The 27,795-nt window shown below is 49.8% G+C and overlaps 1 protein-coding gene across 1 annotated transcript; it reads right to left on the reverse strand.

Moving 5' to 3' along the window:
- Positions 1-27,054, reverse strand: Galnt6 (polypeptide N-acetylgalactosaminyltransferase 6). The gene is made up of 11 exons (XM_051189926.1): positions 26,904-27,054; positions 21,350-21,929; positions 20,207-20,379; positions 12,433-12,582; positions 11,007-11,241; positions 6,967-7,084; positions 5,578-5,778; positions 4,913-5,044; positions 4,325-4,426; positions 2,482-2,634; positions 1-1,561 (listed from the first exon to the last, which is right to left on the reverse strand). The coding sequence occupies exons 2-11, from the start codon at positions 21,838-21,840 to the stop codon at positions 1,448-1,450; spliced, it is 1,869 nt and encodes a 622-aa protein (XP_051045883.1). The 5' UTR covers positions 21,841-21,929; positions 26,904-27,054; the 3' UTR covers positions 1-1,447.
- Between the last annotated feature and the right edge of the window lie 741 nt (positions 27,055-27,795).

Raw genomic sequence — 27,795 nt, forward strand, 5'->3', positions numbered from 1 at the left:
ATTTCTACCGGGTCCCCATGTCGGTCTCTCTTCCCTTCCCCCATCCTGGGTCACAGCTTGGCCAGTTTCCTCCCCTTTGGCTAAACCACCCCTGACCGTCTCCCTGGGGACATGGGAGACTTCCTGCAATGTGCAGTTAGTTGCATGGAGCAGGAGGAAGCTGTGATCCCATGGCGCCCTCATGTGGTAACAGCGTGCCACTGCAGTTTTCTTCCAGGCAGAACAACAGTGGATGGCAGAAGGGTTGGATCCTCAGGTCGGCCCCATACAAGGAACTTGTGCAAGGACAGTTGATGGTGTTAGTTCTTTAGTCATCTGCACACTGTTCCTGAACCTTCAGACTTTCTAGGACTGATTAGCCTTATCTGAGGTTTAGCCTCAGAGCTGCCAAACATCTTGCCAGGCGACCTTGGACAAAACACCTATTTAGCTTTTGCTGAAAAATAAATTAAAAAATTGGTCTACCCTAATTTAGGGGCTGCGAGGCATTGCCCGCATATTCCCCATGCTATTTTTTTATTGCTTTCAAGACAGGGTTGAACTCTAAAGTCCAGACTGGCCTTAAACATGTTTTAGTCTCTAAATACCGAGCCTGTAAGCCTGCACCTTCATGCCTAGTTCCTGCTTTGCTTTATATCTCCTTATATATGGGTTATAACAAAGGGGCCAAGGCCTTATGTGTTGAGACTCATTTGCATCTCAGCCAGTGAACTTCCTTCAACAGTAACAACCCAGGATTCTCAATGTGGTCTCCTTTCTTGCTAGCTAGCTATATGGAAGCCAGCCAGCCAATATGGTCAGAGAGGGGTCAAGAAACAGCAAGGCTGGCAGCACATGGTCTAGTGTTCTTGTGTGCTGGAAGGAGCCCTGGATCAGCTGCAGCTTGAGCCACCTGCCTGCTGTATGTACTCTCTGCGTCTGATTTCCTCCCCTGGCCTCTCCCTTTTCTGTCTTTTGCAGTGTTAGGGAGTCAAACCCAAGCCTTTTCTCCAAACTGTATCCCAGCTCAGCCACAACTTTCTTATTGGTACAATGGGGTTTCCTTTCCTGTCTCTTCCATAGATAATTGCACAACGCTATAGGGTAAAGGCACTCTGTATAAGTCAGAATGGTTTGGCGCTAGGGTGTGCTAACCAGGAAGGGTCTCTGTGCTTCCAGCCCCTCTGTAGGACATATTTTCAGTCGGCTTTGGAGGCCACTGTCTCTAGGAGATGAGGAAAGTCTTGGGCCAAGTAGTATGTGACCTCCTGGTCTCTTCCACTGGCATGGAGGAAGAAAATGGAACCAGTGTTGTTGCAAGAATTAAGAAGATCCCACCTTGATGGCCACTGGGTTTAGAAACCCAAGTCTCAGGCCTCCAGAGGAGCTGGGGGAGAAGACTGCCAGATGCTCGGCGACCCCACTTCCTGAGGGGCTTGTTAGACTTGCAGTGGGGATGATCCCAGGACTAGACAAACAGCCAGAGCTGGTGGGGGTCACTGGGGTTACAGGGGGCCATGGCTGGCTTTTTGTCCTGGGATATCAGGCAGGTGCCTGACCCTGAGTTCCTGATGAGTTGATCCTAAAAGGCAACACAGCAGAGGGTCAACCTGAGGATGATGAGACAAGGGCAGTGACAAAAGGCAAAGGGAACTGGATGAGATACAAGGAGGACATTTCCAATTCCTTCCCAAAGATGCACACAGCATGGAGATGCTGGGCTCTAGGCCCAGCTTGAGCCTTATGGCTGTCATAGAAGATTGCAAGACCATGGCTGTTAGAAAACCAACAAACAAAAACCCCAACCAACCCTTTCAGGGCCTCCCTTTCCCCAGGGTGGCCAGGCTCAAAAACTTGGGGCCACAGCTGCTTGCCCCCCTTTTCTGCTTCTGGCTAAACTTTGGCTCTGTCCTTCCTGGTAGCTTCATGGTTAGAGCCATTCATCTTTGCTGAGTAGGTGACAAAGTGAGCAGAGCTGGGCTTAGTGGTGTGAGTTACCACCACCCATCCCTCAGCCGTGTGGTGCCAGGGAATGGACACTGAACTCCCGGTCAGACTTAGGGAGACCCAAACCCCAGCCTGCCATTAGCCAGCGATGAGACTTGGACCAGACAAACTTGTTGACTGGCGTCCGGCTACTTTGTAGAAAGGGGGATGTTGTCTTTTGGGACAGAGCTCCTAAACAGTTAAGAGAGACACTGTCTGTGCCCTGCTTTGCACCTGGCACAGGGAGGCAGATGAGCACCTTGAGGCACTCTTCGCCCTCATCTCTTTAGACTCAGCCTTACAATGCGCCATGGCGGAAGTGCCTGGATCACCATCTCTGTTCCTTTTACAGCCAGGACCAGGCATTAGTGGACATTGATAGAGTGCACACCCACTATGCATCTGACCCTGCTCTAATCCTCCCATGACGCCCAGGCCGAAGACGAAGACGATAAAGAAGAGGGCAGATGCAGTGCTCTGGGCCCACGGTCTGAGCTTCCTGGGCCACTGGCTCACCTGAGTCACCTCCCATTCCTCGTCCTTGGGCACTTTGCTATTTTTGCCGGTGAACTGACAGCTCCTAAGGCCCAGTGTGCCAGCGCTGGCGTGTAGACACAGCTGCTTCCCAATGTTGTGACGAAGGTCCCGCTGAGATGTGTACTCAAAGTACTGCAAGTCAAGACAAAGGTGTCCCGTGGAGCAGGTGGGCAGCTTCCCCACTACCTCCCAAAGTTACTTGCCCTACTACAGTGCCAGCTAGATGGCTTCCTGGGGGAGGAAGTGAGGCTGTATTGAGACTTTAGGGATTTGTGTCACTGCCATGATTGTTATACTGGATTAATAGTGCATATAACCCGACCAATAAATTAAGATTGTCTTAGACTTATCTTAAGCACCACCTATGAAGTCATACAGCAGAACACTAGCCCTACTTTTGTGTGTGTGACATGGAGTTTGTTTTGTGGCCCAGGATGGTCTTGATCTCTGTCATGTAGACCAGGCTGGCCCTTTTGCCTCAGTCTTCTAACTCCTGGGACATTGTGGCATGCAGCCCATGCATGGCATGTGTCATCACAGTCACCTGCTGGTTCTGGGTTTGCTAATAAATCACCCTTGAAATGAAAGACACTTGCCAACGAACCCCCTAAAATCATCTTAAAGCTGGTTGTCTCTGCATCTGCCTTCACGTGGCTTTGCTTTCATTTGTACTTTTTGGCAATTGGTTCCAGCTATCCGTTATCTTGCGTCGATTCTGTTTTTAAATACCTTTTATTTACCAGATCTGGGTACTAGATGTCTGCGGGAACAGTGGGTAAGATCATGCTGTTTGGTTTTTGTTACCTTGAAACAAATTAGGGTCATCTGGAAGAAGACTCTTAACTGAGAAAATGTCCCCATCAGATTGGCCAGTAGGCAAGGCTGCAGGGCATCCTTTGATTAACGAGAGGGCCCAGCCCACTGTGGGAGGTGGCACTCCTGGACAGGCCATCCTGGTGGGTAGGAAGCCAACTGCACAAGAGCTTGGAGGGAGAGCGAGCCGGTAAGCACGGTCCTCCGTGGCCTCTGCTTCAGCTCCTGCCCTGACTTCCTTCAGTGACTGTGATGTAGAAGTGTGGCCTGAAACAAACCTCCAGGAATGTTTGTGCAGAGATTTAATCCCAGCACTCGGGGGGGGGGGGGCAGAGGCACGTGGATCTCTGTGAGTTTGAGGTCAGCCTGGCCTACAGAGGGAGTTCCGGTACTGCCAGGGCTTCATGGTGAGACCCTGTGGAAAAGCCCTTTCCTCTTTTGGTCATGATATTTTATCACAGCCATAGAACACAAACTAAGATGGCGAGGGCGAGTTATCCCTCAGGGATGTACTGGGGCACTGTGGGGCATGGGGAAGTTTCTAGGGCATCAGTGGGTCACTACTGGAGGTGGAGTCAGAGCGTAGTTTCTGGCCAGGGGGGCATTAAGGATAAAAGCATAGGTGTAGGTGAGAGAGAGTGCTCAACAATTCTGCACAGCCCCCAGCAGCTAGTCTCTCCCACAGTCCTCTCTGCTGGCAGGGTCCCTTCATCCTCTAGTGCCCAGCATGGTGCCAGCTCTGTATCCCTGCTCTAGTCCCCTGTGTGTGTCATGACGCAGACCTCATCTGTGAGCATCCTCTGTAGACCTCGTCTGTGTGCATCGTGTTTTACCATCCAGCCAGCCTAGCTGCTTCCTGGGCAGGGGTGACTCCTCCTTCTGCATCTTCTCTATTGGAGGCCTCAAGAAAGGGTAATTTAGAATAGAGAAAGGGGGCCCCGTGGGAAGAAGAGGTGCCTTAGAGACAGGCTTCTGTTGGGCCTGTCCAGGGTGAGCATGTTTTCTCTACCTGATTGCCGCCAAGGTTGTGGCAGACATACATGATGAGGGGCTTCCCTCCGCGGTTGTTCTCGCCCACATCCAAACACTGATTGGTACCGAGATTCTTAATCTGCAGAGAGGCGAGCAGAGGGGAAGCAGATTGCTCAGCTTGGTGTGGGCGCAACTGGAATGGCTTTTCCCCTCTGGCTATGAACCCAGATGCCTGTAACTAACAACAAAGTGTGGCTGAAGAGCCCTGAGGATGGGCAGGGCAGGGCTGGGTGCCCTCTGTGGGGTAATATGGTCAGGCCCTTAGAATGCCGGGTCAGAGAGGCCTTCAGCACATGGGAGCTGACCCTCAGCACCACCTAAGACTTGTTCAAGATTTGGATGGGAACAGCAAGCATGGGGTCCAGAGATGTGTATTAACACACCTTCCTGGGTATTCTCAGGGACTTAATACTTAAGAATCAATATTCATGCATTTCCTCCTTTGGCAGTTTTTGAACTATAGAGGAAGCCTCAGATTGTCTCCCCATCTTTCTGGCTTGGCTGCTCTGGGAATGCACTGTCTTGACTTCTTTATGGTACCATGGGAATGGGCAGGTTGACTTACGGCTCCATAGAAGGTGGGGTTCAGGTCAGGGACAAACATCTCTGGGTAGACATTGTGCAGATACCAGGAAAAATTGTGGCAGTGTAGCTGTTCCCTCAGTTGCAGTCGCTCCGAAATGTCACCGAAACTATTCTGTCAACCAAGTCAGTCCCCTAAAAGGTCAGTGCCACAGCCCAGGTCTTCATGCCTGGATCGAACAACCCAGACAACATGGAGCACTGAGGCCACTCTCTCCTGCTGGTCATGGCTACTGGCTCAGCCTCACAGCATACCTGACCCCTGGCCTTACTTTGGGGACCTCACTACTTACAACACTTCCTCATTCTCCAGGGACTCCCCAGTCAGCCCTCCTGGTCTTCAACTCTGAGCCTGTCAGAGCCACTCCTCCAGTGATGGATTCCCCTTCCTATCCCTTTCCTTCTCCTCTGAACAATGCTGGGACACCCCCACACCCACCTTACTCCTCTGGGAGGTACAACAGCTCACCCTCTTCTCCTGTAGCCCTAGAGCCCTGTGTTCATTGGGCTAGCTTACAGAGTTCTGAGGAATGAAGGGAGACTGGAAGATAGAGATGGGATGGCCCTGCCACTGGATTTGGCAGTTGACCAGGGGCCTGGGATTCCATGAGCCTCTCAACAGATGCTACCCAGGCATTGGTGTCTCACCTCCTGGACCATCTTCGCTGCCTGCAGGTTTCTCCTATAGAAGATCTTCTTGTAGCTATCCATCCAGACCTCAGCCAGGCGCACCTGATTGCGTGCAATGACACTGGTGCCCTTGGGGAAGGTGTGGGGACTCTTGGTTCGGAACACATGGCCTACCACGGAGCAGGGGATGATCTCCATCTGGCCTCCACACTGCCATACCTGACAGGAAAGAAGGGGTCATTCAGGAGGCTGGATGACAACTCCCTCCAAGCAGTTTAGTTCCGTTTCCAGAACGCCAGACCCCAGGTGCTAGGACGGACAGGAGTAAATGTTGCCCTTTCACTCCCTCAGGAGAGAAACATTGGCGGGCTTCTTCCTGCTGCAGCTACCCATGTCCAGGCTGTCTGCTGCTCATCTGTATGTGGATGTGGGTGTGCAGAGTCCCCAGTCATCAGGACACACGTCAGAGAAGAGACAGTTGGTTACACCTGTGCCATGCACTTACTAGCTCTGGGCTCTTGGCTTTCTGTTTTGAAGACATGGATGCTTACCCAGGAGTTACAGAAAAGCTGACTTCCCCCATGTCAGAGCACCAGTCAGGGGCCTGTGGCCACTGGGCCTTGAACATGCCAATTCTCCTGGAGAGATCCTGGATCTGGGTCAGACACTGAATGTGTGACCCACATACTGGCTGGTGGCCCTCTCTGTGCCAGCAGGCTGGCTGAAGACATCTCTCCCACAGGGCTCTTTGGGGGCTTGTTTTGGAAGGTACCTGTTATTTACTTTGATATGGCAGCAACAGAAGCCCACAGTCACAGCTACAGTAACGGCAGAAGGCAATTATGTGCTTAATATATGCCAGGCACTGGGTGACTCCATTAACAAGCTCATTTCCTGTTAATTAGCTAGCTGGGGATTCATGCAGCATTCAGGGCCAATCCTTCCTGACCTATCTTGATTCACCTCATTCCCAGAATTCCTCAGAGTTCTGCCTCCATCAGAACTGGGTTCCACCTCTTGTGAAGAGCTTGTTGAAAGCATGTGGGGAAAACCCAAAGGCCATGGGGCGGGGAGGGGGGGGGGTCAGGCGTCCTTTGACTTGGGAAGAGGAGCCCAATTTCTCCAAAATGGAGGCTGGTTCACTGGCTCCTGTCCCTTTCATTTTTACCCGAACCAGTTCCCACATTCTCCATAAAACAGTCCGTTACCCGAATTTGATCCTTACTGCTCCCACGATCCCCTCCCTCTTAGAAGTTTTGTCCTGGAATTTGGTTCAAGCCCCTGGACTCATCTCCAGAGCCTACCACCCTCGCAGGGACAGCGGAGCCATGGCAGGGAGCAGACACCCTTTCAAGTCCAGCTCCAGGGATGTTAAGGTTTCCCCCTCGAAGCCCCCTTCATTCTCACCCGGAAGGACATTTCCACATTCTCCCCTCCCCAGATCTCCATCTGATCATCATAGGTACCAATGTGCTCAAAGTAGGCCTTGGAGATGGAGAAGAGGCCACCGGCAAACGTGGGGGATCTGGAGAGACAGGGAGAGGGCACTGTCAGTGGGGAACAGGTGCCTGGCACGGAAGGCTGGTGACTGCCCCCCCTCTTGGCCTCCTACTTCATTCCTGTCCTCCTTGCTGGGCCGTGCAGCCCCCTGCTAACTTTCACTGTGCCTGCTTCCCCTTCTGGAACTGGGCCCAGGAGAGAGGCAGTCCACAATACTCTGTTCTAAATGAACTCCTTCATCTGCTCAACATCACCCGGCAGGGCCTGAGTGCCACGGCTGCAGCTGGAGCTGACAGAGGTGACCCGGCTCCCGGGGCCACAGTTGAGAGAGAGGAGAAAGCGCCAGCTCGCTCTCATTTTGTGTGGCAATGTGACTAAGGCAGAGAGGGTAACCACCTCTAGAAGCCCTGTGAAACAGGTTCTGCAAACAGGCGAGATTCAGACCATGACAGGATGAGCACATGTTACAGGCTGGGCTGGCCCATTCTATGTCAGGGTCCTTGTCCATGAAACCGGGCCTAGTCTGCTAATGTGTTTTAGACTGCCTGAGAAGCCTAAGCTTGGAGGGAAGCTGCTAGTGACCTTGAACAGGGGACACTGGTGAGAGATGCTCCTGGCAGCAGGGTGGTCAGATGGGGTTCGGGGGGCAAACTCAGTCTGAACTGCGTTCTGGCTTTCAGATGAAGGAAGGGAGGCATAGACCCAAGTCAAGACAGGGCTAATGCAGCAAGGTGATGTCACAGGAGTCCAGGGAAGTGGAGGATTCTCTGGACCTGCTCTTGTCTTCCTGATGTCACTTCTACAGCCACATTCTAGAAGGAATCACAGTTGGGAACCTCTCATGTTTGGGCTGGCTTCCTGTCACCATATCTGTCTTCTCCCAGGAAGAAGCCCCAGGAAGCTCAGGGGGCCCTAGAACTCAAGATGAGTGCTCTGAGGCTAACTTGCTCTTGAGAGAGTCTGAGAGGTTCCCAGATTGAGGGGGTCACTGTCAAATTAGCCACGTGGGTAAATGCCATGCAGGAACATCACTGTAGACTCATCCCAGCAGGTAGCCTCTAGAAATGCCTGTATATGCTGGCCTGTGTCTCTTAGCTCTCTTCTCAGCCATCCACCACTCTGAGAATGAGGACATGAGCTACCACCAACGGTACTGTTGAAGGCCCACCATACGGAGAGTTCCTGAAGCCATGTGTGCTGCCAGGACACCTGAACCAAATAGCGCATTCATTCCTCAAACACTGGAGCTTTGTTCTCCCATTGAACTGTCGCACAGAGGCCAGGGCGCATTAGTGATAGATAGGTGAGGGCCAGATGCCCTGTGCCTGGCGCTGGCCTGGGTGGGGTAAGGGTTTGTTGCTATACATGCCAAACAAAGGCGCCTATGAGGCAAACAGCAGGGAGTACAGATTCCTTCCTCTCCTGTCTTGTCTTTGCTCTCTTCTTTTTTTTGTTTGTTAGTTTGCTTGTTTTGCAGGATGGGGGTGGGGGTCTTACTCTATAGTTCAGGCTTTCCTGGAACTTTGTAGCTCAGGCTAGCCTAAAATCCATACCGACCCAGACAGAACAATGGCTCATGGATGGGTCAGCAGCTAAAGTGTTTGCTGTGCAAGTGGGAGGGTCCGAGTTCGGATCTTAAAACCTCAGGTAAATTCCTGGTGGGCATGGCAACCTTCTTGTCACTCAAGCTTCAGAGACAGCATCCCTAGAGCAAGCTAGTTAGCAACCACAATTATGTTGGTAAGTTCTGGGCTTAAGTGGGAGACAAAGCCTCAATTAAGGAGGTGGAAGGCCAATTAAGGATGACTCCCAACATCAACCTTGGGCACATGCACACACAAGCAGAAGTACTCTGTAGTGAGATAGTCACTTTATCCTCACCTGTGGCATTGACCACGCCCATTGGGGGGTGGGGACGGGGGGTGGACATGACCTGGGAGAACTAGGTCTGGGGAAGGGGCTCCCAGAGCACCCTCTGGCTTGAAGCATGGGGACAGAGAGCATCCAGAGGCATCCTTGGGACTAGGAACCCGCTGCTGTTCATCTGTCTACGTTGTAAGTTATTTCTCCCTGAATAAACATCTATTCAGCCTATCTGTTTTACCTTATTACCTTATTAAACTACGATAGTACTCACCTACATGTGTGCCCACAACACATGCAAAAGCATGTGCACACATGCACCTGCACACACATCAGCACTCAAACACACACATAGATTTGAATATACACACACAGCAGAAAGAGAAAAACTGAAATCTGTAGAGTTTTGGGCAGGCAGAGAACAAAAGGCTCCATGAGCTTTAAGCATGCTGGCTTTCATTTATGTGGCCTGACTGCTTGTTTTTAGAAGACACTATGGCTGTGGTTCTCAACCTGTGGGTCAACATCCCTTTGGGAGTCGCATATCAACTATTTACGTTTAAATTCATAACAGTAGCAAAATTATAGTTATGAAGTAGCAATGAAATAATCTTATGGTTGGGGTCACCATAGCATGAAGAACTATTTTAAAGCATTAGGAAGGTTGAGAACCACTGCTCCATGGTAAACAATGGTTGTTTTTTTTTTTTGTTTGTTTTTTTGTTTTTGTTTTTTTCTTGGTAAGGTCTCTTCAGGGCTGGCCTGGAGCTGGCTAGCAAGAGTAACTTGGGCTTCTGATATTGTTTTTCCCTCCAAAGGTGGGGTTTCGGATATGCACTATCAGGCCAGTTTGGTTTTCACATTTTGAAACAATTGTAAAAACCCCAAAACCTAACCCCCAAAATAAAAGAACACCAATAGACTATATGTAGGTGGGTAGCAAAGTCAGACTATTACAATACATCCCTTTAATGGAAAGTACAGGGCAACTGTAGCAAGCTTCAACCTGACCTGAATAACCTGTGTTTGCTCATTTTCCCTCACCCCACCCTGCCCTGCCCCGCCCCAGACTGACCCTAGGGCTTCGAAGATGTTAGGGAAGTGTTCTACCCTTGAGCATTTTACTTTTAAGACAAGGTCTCACTGAATTTCCCAGGCTGGCCTTGCATTTGTGTCCTCTTGTCTCAGCTTCTTGAGAGGCTAGGATTATGTGCTGGATAGATTTAGCTTGACACAGCTAATGTCATCTGAGAGGAGGCAGCCACAGTTGAGAAAGTACCTCCATAACATCAAACTGTAGGTAAGTCTGTAGGACTTTTAAAATTAGTGATTGATGGGGGAGGGCGCAGCCCATTGTGGTGCCAGCCCTGGGCTGGTAGTCTTGGGTTCTATAAGAAAGCAGGCTGAGCAAGCCACAAGGAGCAAGCTGGTAAGCAGCTCCCCTCCATGGCCTCTGCATCAGCTCCTGCCTCCAGGTTCCTGCCCTGTTTGCCTTTGATGATGGACTATGATGTAGAAGTATAAGCCACATACACCTTCCCCTCCCCACCTTGCTTTTAGATGTGGTGTTTCATCTAGCAATAGCAACCCTGACTAAGACAGAGTGCAAGCACGAATCACCAGGCCCAGCACCTATTTTCCTTTCCAGAGGCTTTTCAAAGACAGTGACCTAGGAGCCCACACCACAACTACCTATCACAACGGTTATTCAGCAATGACCTCCACACAGCATCTCTCACCTACTCTGCAAGCAGAGGTCCTGGCCTTCTAGGTATGGGGCATAGGAAGTGAGGTGACAATGTACAGGAACAGGCTATAGCGGCATGAGGCGGTATGGTCCATGTTGGGTCACACAGGTCCTCGCCTACCCTGTGCTAGCTGCAGGATCTGAGCTTACTACCTTGGGCTTCTGAGGTAATGTTACCTGCTCACTGCCTTAAGTAAAACAGGCTAACTGCAGGACCTACCTTACAGGGGTGTATGGCTTGATAAGGCACCTAGCAGATGTTGGTGTGAGATGGTACCAGTCCCCAGAGCTGAGTGTGTGGAGACCAGGTGGGAGCTCACCAGGGTGCAGTCCTTACTTGATGGGGTAGGTCTCATCCTTGCGTCTCTGCTTCTCATGTGCAGGGAGCAACTCCCAGCCAAAGGTCAGGCTCCAGTCGAAGTTGCCTCGGCTGTGGGCTTTGCCTTTCTGTACAGGTTTGGAGAACTGGAAAGTGTTAAGGTCGATGGTGACAATGTCTGGGCTCACCACCACTGTCTTATCCTCAGCAATTCGAGCCAGGAGGGGCTCCAGCCAGCCATGGAAGCACTCACCTGCAGAACCAGACCAGAAGGTGGAGGTCAGGACCCTAGTTGCAGCTGAACCCTCTACCCTCAGAGGAGACTTGGGGAGGGTGGGGTGCATATCCAGCAAGCTCCACAGGAGGGAACACAGCATCTCTGAAGCTTTGGAAGGGGTAGGCTTTGGGGGAGCAACCTGGTCAGCATAGACCAGATGCAAACCACCACTGACCTGGAGGGGTGCCTTCAGGGTTTCTAGCCCCCCACTTGAGTGTGGGCTTCAGCTCCCTATCTCTAACCATAGAACTACCCTCCTCCCAGGCTTCCAGCTCTTCCCTGCTTGCTTTGTTATGCAGCCTCCACTGGCTGGAACTTGCTTTATGCTATACTAAGTAGGGGGTGGCCTCAAACTTGCTGTGGCCACCAAAACGCTGAGATACCAGGCATTATTACCACACTTAGACAATTTTGGGGCTTTCTTTCTTTGTGTCTTTCTTTCCTTTCTCCTTCTCTCCCTCCCTTCTTTCGTTTCTTTCTTTCTTGATTGATTTTTCAAGACATGATTTCTCTGTGTAGCTTTGTAGACCAGGTTGGCCTTGAACTCAGAGATCCACCTGTCTCCTGAGTGCTGGGATTAAAGGCATGGGCCACCACTGCCTGGGTAGTTTTGGGACTTTGAATGAACATAAGTTCTACATTTCTTTATAGTTTTAGATTTATTTATTTTGCCTTATGTACATGAGTGTTTTGTCTGCTTGTATGTCTGTGTACCTTGTACCTGCAGAGGTCAGCAAAAGGGATTGGATCCCCTAGAACTGGAGTTACAGATGGTTGTGAGCAGCTATGTAGGTGCTGGGGACCAAACCCTGCTCCTCTGCAAGAACAAATGATTTTAACCTCTGAGCCATCTTTTGAGTCACAATTTTACTTTATATTAACGATATTTTGTTAGGTGAGTAAATAAACCGAGGCTCAGTTAGTGGCAGTCAGATGGGAACCAGGGCTCCCGATGCCAGTCTAGAGTTTTCCCGATTCTATTGTGGGGACAGGGGCTGCTCTTCAGGGTAAACGCCATCCGAGTGCACTGCCAGCTGTTCTGCATCACCAGGCTTGATGGCTATGCTCTCAGGAACCATGCCCGGAATCAGTGTGAGAGAGGGGGAAAGCACCAGGCGGCTTTACTTCAGGACAGGACGGCCTCCACCAGGGGCATCGCCTACTCACAGTGGGCGTCCAGGAACGTGAGCACCTCGGCCTGCGCCACACTCGCCCCCAGCAGCCGGGCTGTAATGAGCCCCTTCCGCTCCTGCTGCCGCACCACCTTCACGATCTGCAACTGTTGTACGTATTGCTCCAGCCGCTCCTTCAGGTATTCTGGAAGGGACAAGGCCACTGTTACCAGCTCCTCACTGATTCCCTGTGGGTATCAAGCCCAGGTACTCCCAGGTCTCCAGCAGGTCTGAATGCCAACCTTCCCACACACCTGTGCACAGCCATTCCATAGGCAAAGGCAGAGAAGGAGGGAAGACACGCAGGGAGGAAGCCCTGTCTGTGGCTGGACCCCTTGGAGGACAGGTCTGTCTAGGGTCCTGTGTCTGTGGCCATCTTCCCTCTGTGAGGTGCTGGGGATTGAACTCATGGTCTTGTATGAGGCAAGTGCTTTACTGCTAAGCTATACTGTCCTGCACAAGCCTAATCTTTGACTTTCTCCTCTGTAAATGGAACTCCTTAAGGAGAATAAAACAAGATAAGTAGACAAAATAATATTAAAAGAGGCTGTGGGTATGGGTCAGTGGTAGGGCACCTGCCTAGCATTGATTCCTCTCCAGCGCTGTAGACCAGGCTGGCCTCGAACTCACAGAGATCTGCCTGCCTCTGCCTCCCGAGTGCTGGGAGGAAATGTGTGCACCACTACATCTGGCTTACTGTTCTATTTTCAAAACAAAAGAAAAAAGATTCTATTTTTAAATTATGCATATGTGCCTGCATGTGTGAGTACAGCATTGCAGGGCCCAGAGGATGTCAGGTCCGCTGGAGCTGGGTTAGAGGCAGGTTGAGCTGCCCAGCATACCAAACACAGGAAGGACATGCTCTTAACTCCCAAGCCTCCTAATCCTAACTGTAAAATGGATGCTTGTAGCTTTAGCAGTGGAGGACAGCTGTGACAACTGTATGTGTCCTTCCCCTTCCAATTGTGAGCTCATACTGGGCCTTGCTCTGGCTACTATGCTTTAAAAGCTACAAGTCCTGAAAACAATTCATTGGACTATCATATCAAACACACACACACACACACACACACCCAAATACTTGAACACCTACTATGTGCCAGTCATTAAAGCAGGTGACTTCATGTCTGTCAACCTCAGATTAACAGATGGAAAGTCAAGACTTGGAGCCCAGGTCACCCTAGCAAACATGATAGGCTCCTAAGCAGCTTCTATGTGAAGACTTGTCTCCTCCAAGAGCTGTGAAGCCACCTACCAGGACTTAACGGGTGTGAGTTTCTTGGGGGTGGCAGTGTTTCTTGGTTCCCTTAGTTACCTGTGGTCTTGCTGGTTTCCCCTGTGCGAGACTCCAAGGAGGAGAGGGAATAAAGGGACTTGGTCAAGCTGCCAGGGACAGCAGAGCCCTCTTTGCAACTTGAACTCTTATTTTTTTCTTTTTCAGCCTTTCTGGTAGGCCAGTGTTCCTGACTCCACTGCCCTGTGAATGAAACCCTCCAGGAAGTCCTGAGACCGAGGTTTGTCTTGCTCCCGTAATGGAGCCTCTTGTCTCTGGTGCCAGGACCTGGCTGTTCCATTTTAGCCTCATGTGGTAGCTTCAGTCCAGCAGTGACTTAGGGTCTGCAATGTACTGTCCAGGAGCGGCCTGTGCAGGAAGGGTCTGCTGCCGCCACCACTGGATGTGTGAGCCTCAGCCTGGCCCCAGCCAGGTGTTGCTGACAGGAAGGAGGAGTCCAGCTGGAGTGCTATCTTCTCAGCAGCTTGGCTGAAGTCTCCCAGAGACCCTGCTCAGCTCTGCTCACCGGAAGCTTATGGTGGAGATAACAGCAGGCAAGCATCACAGGAAGTAGGTTGTGTGGTAAGACAGTGAGAAGCACTGAGCTGTGACTCCAGGGCCCTGTACTCTGAAGCTCTCCCACGCCTTCCTCCCAGTCTCAGGGGGTCAGGCTGGGGGCTCTTGGTTCTGGGCCTGAGGCCCTTGCAGGAAAGCCAAACAACTCCCCCATGCCATCCACTCTCTGTCCCAGGGCAGAGTATTGTACAGCTGAACCTAGAGACAGGCGGGCCAGCATATGCTCTCATGTCCCTCACATGACAGTTTATGATTTAGGTTCCATAGTCTGCCACCCACTCCTCGGGATGAGAGTCCACAAGACTGAGGCAAACCCTTTCCTCCACCCCATGCAGCTCATGGCCCACAATGCTTCTGTGAGTGACAACCCCAAGTCTTTCCTCCAGCCCTGCAGAACTCTACTCCTCATGGCAAGTCGCCTGGTGACCTGGGCATCAGCATCCCTTTAGCTGCTCCACCCTGGAGCCAAGCTGGGTTCTCCCTGCCCCTTCCTTTCCTTAAAGATCCACTGTCAACTCAATAGCAAGCTGATCACTTCTTACCCCATTCCTACTGTCACCTCAGCTGTCACGGTCAACCACTCTCCCAGCCACCACTCCATATGCTCCCAGAATGTTTTAGATAAGGAGGCCACCTCAAACTGCAGTTTCCTTGCTGGGTGGTGGTGGCATTCACCTTTAATCCCAGAACTCAGGAGACAGAGGCAGACAGGATCTCTGAGCTTGAGGCTAGCCTGGTCTACAGAGTGAGTGTTAGAACAGCCAGAGATACACAGAGAAACCCTGTCTCTAAAAGCAAAACAAACAACAACAAAACTCCCCTGCAGTTTCCTTTCTCTTTCTCGTTATTGTTTGATGGTGATGGAATTCAGAGCCTCAAGCATGCTAGGCAAGTGCTCTACCACTGAGCATTGTGCCTAGCCACGATCTCCTCGCCTAACCCAGGCTAGTCTCAAACTCTTACTTTTTTGTTCTTTTATCTTTTGAGTTTCTAATTTAAAAAATTATTTTATGTGTATGATGTTTTCACCTGCATGTGTGTCTGCATCACGTGTGTGCAGTGCCCATTGAGGCCAGAAGAGGGTGTTGGATCCCTAGGATTGGAGTGAGAGTCGTGACTTGCCAGGTGGGTGCTGGGAACTGAACCTAGGTCCTCTGAAAGAGCAGCCAGTGTTGTGTCATCTTTCCAGCCCTTGGCATCCTTCCCGCCCCTGGTCTCACACTCTGTGTACCCAAGGATGACCTTGAATTTCTGATCCTCCTGTATCCACCTTCCACACTCTGGGATTATAGGCATGTGCCATCATGCTTGGTTAACACCGTGGTGTGGGTTATACCCAGGACCCTGCACATACTAAGCAAATACTCAACTAATTGAATTATATTCTTGGCCTCCCTCTGACCCTTATCTCTTAGAACTATAAATCACATAATTTTTGTGAGCTCCCCCACTGCCGCCTCACGCCCCCCCCCAGACAGGGTTTCTCTGTGTAGCTTTGTAGACCAGGCTGGCCCCAAACTCACAGAGACCCACCTGCCTCTGTCTCACACGTGCTGGGATTAAAGGTGTGTGCTACCACTGCCCAACTGGTTTGTTTTTTAAGGTGTGATGTCACTATGTAGTTCAGGCTGGACTCAAGCTCACAAATTTCCTGCCTTAGCCTACTACAATTAGATACTTTTACTATGATGTTTCAAAGGTGCATTAGAAACAAACCTAGGACTAGTGAGATGACTTAGTGAGTGAAGGTGCTTGCTATGAAGGCCTGACAGCCTAAGCTGAATTACTGGAACACAGAGCGGAAGGAGAAAACCAACTCTCCCACAAGTGCAAAGCCCTGGGTTCAGTTCCCAGCACTTGAAAAAAAAAATCCAACCAAACAACAATAAAAAAAAAAAAAATCATCCACTCCAGATAATACAATCTGACAATTTCACTTCTGGGTACAGATAAAAAAAGAATTCAAAACAGGGATGAAACAGATATTTTCATACCTGCTTATAGCAGGATTAGTCATAAAGCCGCTGGTAAACCCATCTAAATGTCCACCAACATATGAATGCATATGCAAAATGAGGTGTAGCTGCACCAGCGAATATTATCCAGCCTGAAAAAGAAAGGGAATTCTGACGTATGTTCCACAGACAGAACTTGATGATACTATGGAATGCGAAAGACGCCAGTCCCCAAAAGACAAATGCTATATGGTTTCTTTCACCTATATGAGCTACCTAGGGTGGTCAAACTCAACAGACAGAAGGTTGAACCGTGGCTTCCAGGCACTGGGGCAGATGGCACTGTGGTTTTAATGGGCACAGAGTTGCAAAGGAGAAGATGAAATAGGTCTGCAGATGGAAATGGTGATGCTTGCACAACAATTTGGGTAGATTTAGTGCCAACGGGCTGTACACTTAAAAATGGCAAAGATGGAGCCAGTAGGATGGCTCAGAGGGTAAAGGCATGGTGCCGATGACATGAATTCCATCTCCATAACCCATGTTAAAAAACAGTCAGGTGTGGAAGCCCCTATCTGTAATCCCAGACCTCCTGCAGTGAGATGGAAAGCAGAGGCAGGATAGTCAGAGGAGAGAAGCACCTCCACACATGAACCATGACATGTGTGCCTGTACTCAAACACACACACAGGCACATGCACACACAAATAATAATAAAAGTTTTTGAGACAGAGCTTCTCTACTTAGCCCTGGCTGTCCTAGAAGTCAATAATAGCTATGTAGACTTGGCTTGCCTGAAATTTGTTATGCAGACCAGGCTGACCTCAAATTCATAGAGACTAAATCCAAAGTGCTGGATTTAAGGCAAATGCCATCATGCCTGGCTAAAAGAAATATTCTTTTAAGAAGAGAAAGACAAACAAACAAACAAACAAAAAATCATGGTTAAGATGGAGAGGCAGGAACCTTGCCTATTTATTATACACAGGGTCCTAGGTTTGAGTCTCAGCATCATACATACACACAAAAGAACAGTTCATATGTTAAAAAGAAAATATTGAATTTACGGATTAAAATGAAAAGTCAAGCAAACAACGGTGGTGCCAGCACCTCTTACACTCCCTGACTCACGAGAAGGGCACACTCCCTAGCTACTGCTTGCACAGGCCTCGTGATACCCTCGCTCACTTCTTTTGTATCCCTGCTGTGGCTGCCTTGCTCACTTCCTTTCAGCCATGCCAGCCTGCTTTCTCACCAGCACACCACGCCTTTGGAGAGCTGGCTGTTGTTTTTGTGGGGGACAGCCTGAGCAGCCTTCCCTGGCATCTCTGGGAAGGAGTTCCCCGACTTAGTATAGCACTATTCCTTTTCTGCTCTTAGAGGAACTGCTTCACAGAACTCACTGTTACCTAAAATTATTTCCCGGGGGTTGGAGAGATAGCGCCCTTGCTGCTCTGTAGCAGACCTGAATTTGGTTCTCAGCACCCACTTCAGGTGGCTCACAACCACCTGTAACTCGACATCTTCTTGCTTCTGTGGGTGCTACATTTATACACAGACATATTCACATGTACATACGTACAAATAAGATCTTATCTTAAAGAAAAAGCACAAGGGCTAGAAAGATGGTTCAGAGGTTAAGAGTGCTAGCTGCTCTTCCAGAGGACCCAGGTTCAATTCCCAGCACCCACATGGCAGCTCACAACCATCTTGTAATTCCAGTTCCAGGGAATATAACACCCTCACACACATGCAGGCAAAACACTAAATGCCCATAAAAAATAAAGTAAAAAGGAATCATTTAAAAAAATAAGGAAAAAACCCACAAAAGTATTGGAGAGAGAGGTCGGCAGTTAAGAGCATTAGCTGGGTTTGGCTCACAGTCTTCCTTCACGCCAGTTCCAGGGGATCCAATGCCCTTTTCTGGCCTCCCCAAGAACCAGGCATGCACATGGTGTACTTAATACATGCAGGCAAGCACTCATATACATAGAAAAATCTAGAATAATTTTCTTCTTTTCAACTAAATAAGTTAAGCAGCCAGGCACTGGTGGTACACACCTGTAATCCCAGCACTCAGGAGGCAGAGGGAGGAGGAACTCTGTGAGTTGGAGGTCAGCCTGGTCTACAGAGTTCCAGGACAGGCAGAGCCACACAGAGAAAGCCTGTCTCAAAAAACCAATAAATAAAATAAAGTAAGTTATAAGAAGAAAAGGCAGTAAAGGGTGAAGTATAGACTCTGGTTCTGATTCATGGCAAGGAATTAAAATTCCCCCATCCTAGCACAGGGTCTCTTCCCCCAAGTATCAAATGCCCATATAATCATGATCACAGTACTGCTGTGGGGCACCTGGGTAGGAGGACAGAGAGCAGGTACACTGTCCTTTAGAGACACAGCCTTTTTGTGTGTGTAACAAGAGCCAATTAATCTGATCAAACAGTCAAAGGTGGGAAATTTTATCCTGTATGGACAGACGTGCAGAGATTGCTGACCTCATGGTTCTGCTGTTCAGCACCTGGAGTCCTCCCAGAGTCTGAGAGGCCTTGGGGAGGGGTGTTTCTTAGAGCATGCACGTTCCCTAGGAGTACATGTAGAGATGTGGCTGTGAATGTCATTGTGGGCAATGGCATCTCCCCAGTCAGGGAGGATAGCACACATTCTCAAAGCGGGACCCAGAAAATGAAGGGGACCAGCCAGAGTTCTCATTGAGAACTTAAAGATGATAGATGTGGCCTTAAGAGTGAGTGGGGGGGGGTGCTGGAGAGATGGCCCAGTGGTTAAGAATGCTGGATGCTGTTACAGAGGACCTGGGTTCAATTCCCAGCATCCACATGGAGACTCACAATCCTCTGTAACTCCTGTTCCAGGGGATCCTCTGGCCTCCAAGGGCATCAGGTACACATATGGTATACAGACATACATGCAGGCAAGACACTTACACACAGAAGGAAAAACAGAACAAACCAAAAGAATGAACCCAGGGCAAACAGGAGGTGACCAGAGAGAACACAGGAATGGGGTCTGGAGAGATGGCTCAAAGTGTTTACAAGCACATGCTGCTCTTTTACTGGACCTCAGTTCTGATCCCAGCATCCACATCAGGTTGCTCAGAGACACTTGTAACTCCATCTCCAGGGAGTCCCCTGGCTTCCTAGGGCACCTGCATGTACACACCTACACACAGACACATATAATAAATATAATTTAAATGTAAATATATTTAGGAATACAGGCCTAATGACTGCTATGAAAAGGCACTGCCCTGGTTGGTCTTTATTTTCTTCCTTCCTTCCTTCCTTACTTCCTTCCTTCTTCCCTTCCTTCCTTCCTTTCTCTTTCTTTTTTCTTACCCCTTCCTTCTTTTATTTATTTATTTATTTATTTATTTTTGTCAACTTGACACAAACTAGAGGGGTTGACAATTGAGGAAAGGCCTCCACAGGATCCAGGATCAGCCTGTAGTCCAAAGCCGATGGGACACTTTCTTAATTATATGTGAGGGCCCAGGTCACTGTGGGTAATGCCACCGCTGATCAGGGGGTCCTGGGTTATATAAGCAGGCTGAGTAAGTTGTGCAAAGCAAACAAGTATGTAATGTTCCTTCCTTTAGGTCCCTGCCTTGAGTTTTTGTTCTGACTTCCCTTCTTGCTGAATGACAACTATAATCTGAAATAAACCCTTCCCTTTCCAAGATGCTTTTGGTCATGGGCTTTTATCACAGCAACAGAAAACCTAACTAAGACAGAAACTGGTATCAGGAGTACAGTATGGCTGTGACAGACCTGACCATGCTTTTATGGGATGATTGTAGAAGGACTTTGGAAAGGACAGAGGGTCCCCACCTGCCTTATTCCTGCTCCCCATCTTTGTGACAAGGTGAAGTAGCAGGCCTGATTCTTAGAGAGGACCTGCCTTCCTCTCAGTGCCCCTGGGCCTCACCCCTCCCCAGACCCGCCAGCCTCACCCTCTGTGCTGGCATCATCCACTAGGATGATCTCCTTGAGCAAGATGGCAGGGCTGGTGTGCAGGACACTGTATACTGTGCGCAGCAGAGTGGACCAGGCTTCATTGTGGAACACAATGATCACGCTAGTGGTGGGCAGTGGGGGACAACGCCGGAACCTCTGGTCAACACACCTGCAGCAATGGAAAGATGGAAACAGCTGTCTAAGCCCTGGGGGGCGGAGGGGAGGAGTTCCAGGAGGGGAAAGGGATCTGTCTAGAGCTCTCTAACCCTCTCCAGCACCCCCCCCCCACACACACAGCAGTCTCCCTTCCCTCTTGTACTTGGGAATAGCTGCTCTCATTCTGTGATTCCTGTTTTCTACCCTCGATGCACTATTAGTCAGGCCCCTCCAAAGCCACCCCTGTCTGGCTCAGTGCCCTAAGGTGATGCTTGGGTGTCTCCCCCCTCTCCCCCCCACCCCCGCCAGTGGCATTCTGCTCTCAGGCCAGGTGCTCCCACAGCTGACTCACTCTGCACCTTGGACGCCGTATGAGGTGTGACTGTCCAGAGGTCCCACAGGGCTGAGTCATTAAAGGCAAATGTTCAGTTGAGGACTATTGCTATTTGCTATTCAACGTGAGGAAAATGTCCTTCCCTAAGAGTTCCAATACACACTTCCTCTCAAAGTTGGAATGATTTTTTGGGCCTGCGGCCTTCACTAGAGGGAACCCAGTGGTGTGGGGAACCTTCTGGCCACCTCAGCAGCAGTCAGACAATATCTCCTCTCTCAGATTAGCATCAGAGGCCCAGACAGCAGGGGCAGGTTCAATATCCTGAGGGCTGCAGCTTTGTCCCAGTTCCTCCCAGGAAAACCATGCCAGATCCTGGTCTATAGCCTGGGGTTCCTTCTTCTATATCCTGTTCCCTCCACAACTCTGTTTTAGTCTCACATGTCTCTATGGACCACTGCCAGACCATAGTACTCCTGAACTCTAGCCCCTGGGATCAGGGCAATTGGCCAGAAAAAGAGAAGAGGAAATCCCTGCCTAGTCTCAAATCCCCTTCGGCTTCCTTCCTGTCAACTGGCCAGTGACCACAGCCCTCCTAGCCACACTTCTGGGAAAGCTCTGGTCTCCTCTGAGAGTTCTGGATGCTACTTACTCAGGGGGTCTGGTGTCTGGCCCCAGGGACCTCTGCAAAGAGATGCGGTCACTGGCAAAGGCATTGAAGCAGTGTTTCTTATAGCCCTCATCCTTTTCCTGGGTCTCTAGAGGGGTCCATTCTTTCTTTTGAAATGCTTTTCCATCTGCTCCTGGGCTGCTGGGGTCCTGAGGTGGTCGTTCCCAGAAGGGCTTCAACTCAGCAGGGGTATAGAACCCCGGAAGGCAGGAACGGTTTGTGGAGACCAGAGTCTGCTGGGGTTCCGGAGCCCTGATTTGCAGTTTGGGCATGACATCTCTAATGTTGTTTACGGCACCTAGCATGAGGCCCAGGACATGGTCCTTCTGACCCACCAGGGACTTCAGCCACTGTTTCTCCATGGTCTGCTCCCTTTTGTTTACGTCCTTTTGCCGGATGAAGAGGAAGAGCATGAAGGCACTGCCCAGCATGGCTAGACGCAGGGGCATGTGACGTCTGCGAAGGAGCCTCATCTTCCTGACTGGGTCAGCACCAAGTCTTGGACCTCGCTTTGGAAATAGCTTGATATGCCAGGGTGGCCACGCCTGGGATCTATCTCAGCCTGAGAAAAGAGGGATATGAGAGAAATGAGCCACTGTAGAGATGGGGAGGGAGCTAGGGTCTCGGGACTCGGGCCCCAAGTGTGACTCATCAGAGAAGGGGTCACAGCATCCTGATACCTAAATTTCCTTTTGCTGTAAATGAAAAAAAAAAAAAAATGGGTCTGGGTCATTTCGACTGGGAGGAAACTACATTGGGAAACATCCTTGCCACTAAAATAAAATTTAGTTGGAATACACTTGTCAATGGCATGCCTCAAAGGACAGCCACTCCAAGAACCATCTGCAGTTTCATTCCTAAACTGATTTGAGTTTTGAGACAGGTTTGCTAATTAGCCCAGTCTGGCCTTCAACTACTGATCCACACAGCCTCCTGTGTATTGGGATTACAGGCATGGACCACCATGCTGGGCTTACTTTGTATGTCAGATAAGCTGGTTTGTGTGACCCTGGAGGCCTGGACAAGGATGTCTGTAGCAGCATTGATCAAAATGGCAGCAACGTATAATCAGTTTTAGAATGGTCAAGTGGGAGAGGGCCACAGTGGGAAGCTCTCTGTAGCCGCAAAGGGAACGAACCACCTCTCCGTGAAACACTGCCAGGGCAGTGGGGTAAAAAGTCAAACTGCAGAGAGACAGTGCTGCCATTTATCAAAGGTTATAAAATATGCCCACGACAAGATGGTGCTGTGCATATAAATATGTGGTAAAGCTATGAAGAGGCTGAGAACAGGAAAGCCAACGCTTCTGAAGGAAGACAAAAATGTATGAATTATCCCAGCACTTGGGAGGCAGAGGCAGGTGGATCTCTGTGAGTTGGAGGCCACCTGGTCTACAGAGTGAGTTCCAGGACAGCTAGGACTATTACAGGGGGTGGGTGGAGGACAGAAAAGAAAAAGAGGTACAAAGAGACACAGATTAGAGATAAGCAAAGGAGGACTAGAAAGTTAGAAACACAGTCTTCTTTCTAGAGGTGGATGGTGACACTGGCCGCCTCACCCCTTTCTCTTTCTTTCCAGACAGGGTGTCTCCATAGAGACAAGGCTGGCCTGGAACTCACTATCTAGGCCAGGATGGCCTCAAACACTGGAGATCTGCCTCTCCAGTGCAGGATTAAAGGCGTGTGGTACCACACCTTGCCTACCCTTAGTCTTTATGTCTGACACATATTTCCTAAATACAGTTGACCCTGAAACAATGCAGGGGTTACAGGTGTCAACTTCCTATTCAGTTGAAAATGTAACTTTTGGCTCCCCTAAAACTGCTATCAGTGGCTGTTGACTGGAAGCCTCTCTGACAACGAAAGTAATCAATTAATACATGTGTGTATTCTGTGTGGTAGCCAATACACACCAACTATGAAAGATCACATGTGTGTACTCTGTGTGGTAGCCAATACACACCAACTACGAAAGATCATTGTGTAACATGACGTTAGATTTTTCTGGAAGGATGACCAGCTCAGATGGAGACAATCAGTGTGTCAAGTGACATTTTAAGCAGCTACTCAGGACACTTGAGGTTAACACAGGAACACAGGAGAGGAATCTCTGAGATGATCACCGTGGTATGGTTATATAGATTTCAGTACTGTGCATATTACAGCTCCTTCTGTCAATCGTGACTCCTTCAGTTTTGAGGACTCACATGTCTAAACACACTCTTCACAGAACTAGCTCCCCCTCAGCTGGGACTGACCGTGCATCTTTAGATCGGTTGCCTTGATCTCAGCTTCAAACAGCGCTATATGCATCCACACGTGCCTGTGTTGCTAAGTTCTGACAATCTGAACTGTTCACAATAGATTTGTGTGGCTTAGTTGGCAGAGTCTGGTGGACACACTTAACACTCAGAGGGCAGAGGCAGGAGGATCAGAAGTTCAAGGTTATCCTCAGCTACCTAGTAAGTTCAAGGTCAGCTTGGACCATATGAGACTATTAGAAACATATACACACAATAGCTTTGTGTATCATTTGTGTCAGATACATTATTAGCTACATATACTCTATGCATTCATGATATAGTTAAGATACATCTGTTAGCTTTTCAGATTGTCAGAAATTCCCTGCTCCTCAAAATACACATGTGTGGGCCCATGGAGGACTTCAAAATGTTGTCTATGGGTCAAGCAGATTCTTCTGTATTTACTCACTTAGAATGTGTGTGTGTGTGGGGGGGGTATGTATGTATTTGTATGTATGTGTTTTTGAAGTAGGGTTTCTTTGTGTAGCCTTGGCTGTCCTGGAACTCACTCTGTAGACCAGGCTGGCCTCAAACTCACAGAGATCCACCTGCCTCAGCCTCCTGAGTGCTGGGATTAAAGGCGTGTTCCACTGTTTGGCAGTTTTATTTTTTGACAGGGTCTCACTATGGAGCTCTTTGGCCTAAAACCCGTGATCTCCTGCCTCGGCTCCCACAAGCTGAGATTATGAGCACATACCACTAATTCCAGAGGAAATTTGTGTTGTCTTCACTCTAAAATTCTATTCTATGATAACACCTTCCAGGCAGGACTAGGCATGGGGGTGGGGGAGAGGAGAGTGTGCCAGGCAGCACCCCTGTCAGAGGATGAGTATGAAGAACTTCCCGAGGGAGTGAAGCTGATAGAAAGATCACTACCTGATAGATGCTGGTGGCAAGAGACACAGCCTCAGGCTCAGTCCTGCCCTTTACAGGCTCTGACCTCTATAGTGGGTACAGGATTAAGGGAGAAAAGAAACATTTCTCAGAAGTTTGGCAGTCTTATCAGTGTGCCCAGTCAGTTTTCAAAAAATAGTTTCCACCATTAGCCACGTGTGACCCTCGGGAGATTTACTTTATCCTGCTAAGCCTTGATTTCCTCATCTGTGAACCAAGTGTCACTAACACCCAGTTCGGGCTGTGTGGAGGATTAAGTTAGGTGATGTATGCAAAACCTACAGCAGAGTTCACATCGTTTTCTTAGCCCTCAAGTACTTCTATTGTTGTAATGAATAAGGCCCTGTGCAGTTTCCCAGCAATTACCCCAGGCATCTGTTCCTCGGCCAAAGCCACATCGTCACACCTTGCATGCTTTGCCTAAAAGTGACTCTGGGCTGGTGACATGACAGTTACCCTCCTCCCTACACCCCACTCCTCCCCCTTCCTCGTAGTAGTCTACTCTGAGGAAAAAACAAGTACTGATTGAGATGTTTAGTTCTGTTAGTTAATTCCACAGTGTGTCCTGCCAGTGTGAAGCCTGGTGTTGGGAGAATAAGTGTGTGGACAGCATGAACTCAATGGCCAGCAAGCTGGACCTGTGCTGGGGACACAGGTGGTTTCTTTCACAGCATTATCAAAAATCAAATGAAAGAAATCTTTATTCTGAGGCTGAAGAGATGGCTCAGCTGCTCTTGCATAGGGCATGGGTTCAGTTCCCAATACAAACAAGGCAGCTGACAACTACCTGCAACTCATTCCAGGGGATACAGCACCCTCTTCTGGCCTCCAAGGGCATTGCATGCATATGGTACACATCCAGGCATGTAACCAAAACACCATGCATGCAACCAAAACACCCATACCCACAAAATAAAAACAGATAAATCATTTTTATTTCCTGCTTTGTATTAAGGATTATGTAGGATATGAGAGGCCTTTATTGATTCTGTTGATGAATGGAAAACTTGCTATGTTCCAGGGACTGGGAAGGGCTGGGAAGAGCCTCTCTCTGCACGGGCACAGTTAATCAGATTCCAAGGGAGCATAAGAGGGATGTCCTTGGATGGAAGGAGGAGTGTATAGGAAATGGCAAATACAGCAAGGCCAAATCATACAGAGGACGAGCTGCGCATATTTCAAGCGGACAGCATCATCAAAGGCCAAGACAGAATGACCAGTCAGAGAACAGCTGCCCAGGATGGTGGGAACAGAAGGTCGAATAGGAGTAGCAGAAGATGGCTGGGGGAGGGGCTGAAGCCTAGCAGCAGCCTTTATGCTGTTTGCCCTTGAGAAATGGGGAAGGATTTTCTAGGAAGAGGAATGTGGCAGCTAGTGGCCAATGAGGTGCGCAGGGGACTGTTCCGCAGCTGAATGATCAGGTAAGAGGGACCTGGATATCCAACCCAGGGAGCAGCCATATCGACGGCAGAGGTGGCACCAGCAAGACCTTTGTGGGTCTTAGGGTGGGACGCAAAGGTATACAATGGGGTGTGAGACTCAACTCCTTTCCACAAGGGATGTGAAGGTCTTTGTACCGAGCAGGGAGTGGGGGAAACAACTCAGTGGTTAACAGTACTATGTGCTCTGAGGACCGGTGTTCAATTCCCGGCACCCACATAACACCTCCCAACTGCTGTAACTCCAGTTCCGGGAGATCTGATGCCCTCTTCCGGCTGCACAGGCAGGCACCAGAGACCCAAGTGGTACACAGATATACATGCAGGCAGAACACTCATACGCATAAAATAAAGACAAATTTTAAAAAAGAAAACTAAGTGGAGGAGGTGGTTCCACAGGGGAGACCAGGGAGGAGCGAGTGCTCAGTGCCGTCTGGTACTGTGAGCCCACACCGCGCTGCCCGTTCAAGTTAAAGGTAGCAGACAGCACAGACGGCTGAGAAAGGCGGCGCTCCCCCTAGGTCTCCCAAAGGCTTCAAGTAGAAGAGCAAGGTTGTGTGTGGAAGCTCTTTCCCAGGGACTGAGACATGCTGAGGGCCAGGCTCAGGGGCTCTGCTCGAACCGCAGACCTCAGTCTGGATATCGTCAAGAGGTAGCTAAACTCTGAGCCTGGGACAGGTCTGTTGAGCCACCCTGTGGCCTGCACTCTTTGGCAGATTTCTGTTTGCTTCTCACTCCAGCAGGAGAGTGGGCACAGCTGGAGATGTAGGCACAGCAAAGCTGCAGTGACTACCCAGAGCCAGGCCAGCACTCACCTCCTCCAGGAAGGCCTCCTGGGGTCAGCTGGAGATGTAGGCACAGCAAAGCTGCAGTAACTACCCAGAGCCAGGCCAGCACTCACCTCCTCCAGGAAGGCCTCCTGGGGTCACCCGTCACTCCAGCACCCTCATCCAGCCACTTCCTGTGGTCCCTTGAAGAGGCAGACACCTTTGTTCCCTTTATTTTCTCTGGAGAAAGAGACTCTGGGTTAAACGGAAGCTCTCTGGAGCATCTGCTCTGCTCTCTGGATCCAGTCTGGCTGTCTCAAGCGTTCTCTCTCTCTCTCTCTCTCTCTCTCTCTCTCTCTCTCTCTCTCTCTCTCTCTCTCTCTCTCTGGAACCTGCAGTTCCTCAAGGTTCTAACCACATCCTGAAACGAAATGAGATACCTGTGATTAGACTTGGCAGGAAGGGACTTGTTCTCTGCCGTATTGGCTCAGCATGCTGGCAACAGGAAGACAGCCCTTGGGAAACACCAGTTTCATGGGTGCCTCAGGTCTCTGGGGTTGAGGGTTGCTGCTCCATTCAGCATAGTTAGCAAGGGCCAGGAGGCTGCATCCCACAAGCCTTGCGAGAGGAATAACCCTGAATGTAGTAGTTGGTTATGTTCAGGGCTCTACAGGACCCGCATCAGCAGCCTGGCCTTCAGGCCACCAGCAGGTGTGCTCACAGCCCTCCCTACTGCCAGTGAGCATCCATCCAGGGTCTTTTCCCTCGCTTGGCCCTGTTGCTCATCAGACTGTCAGAGCCAAGATGCCCCAAGTCCTAGCTGAGGAAGCATTCCCAGACTGAAGAAATGGGATGGGCTCCACTAGACACAGCACAGACTCACTCTCTCACTGCCCCAGAGGTCAGGCCCAGGGTCTACCCAATACTGATTCTACCTGTCACAGCACATGGGGTGGGGCATTAGAGGGGGCTGGAGAGGTGGCTCAGCAGTTAAGAGCACTGGCTCCTCTTCCAGAGGACACTCCC

Source organism: Phodopus roborovskii, unplaced genomic scaffold, assembly GCF_943737965.1.
Source record: "Phodopus roborovskii unplaced genomic scaffold, PHOROB, whole genome shotgun sequence".
NCBI lineage: Eukaryota > Metazoa > Chordata > Mammalia > Rodentia > Cricetidae > Phodopus > Phodopus roborovskii.

Coding starts and splice junctions, on each gene's coding strand:
- Galnt6 (XM_051189926.1), bottom strand. CDS start 21,840: ATGAGGCTCCTTCGCAGACGTCACATGCCCCTGCGTCTAGCCATGCTG. Junction 7,085..11,006: donor GATGAGACCTACCCCATCAA/GTAAGGACTGCA, acceptor CTGTCTCTCCAG/ATCCCCCACGTTTGCCGGTG. Junction 2,635..4,324: donor ACAACCTTGGCGGCAATCAG/GTAGAGAAAACA, acceptor CTTGACTTGCAG/TACTTTGAGTACACATCTCA.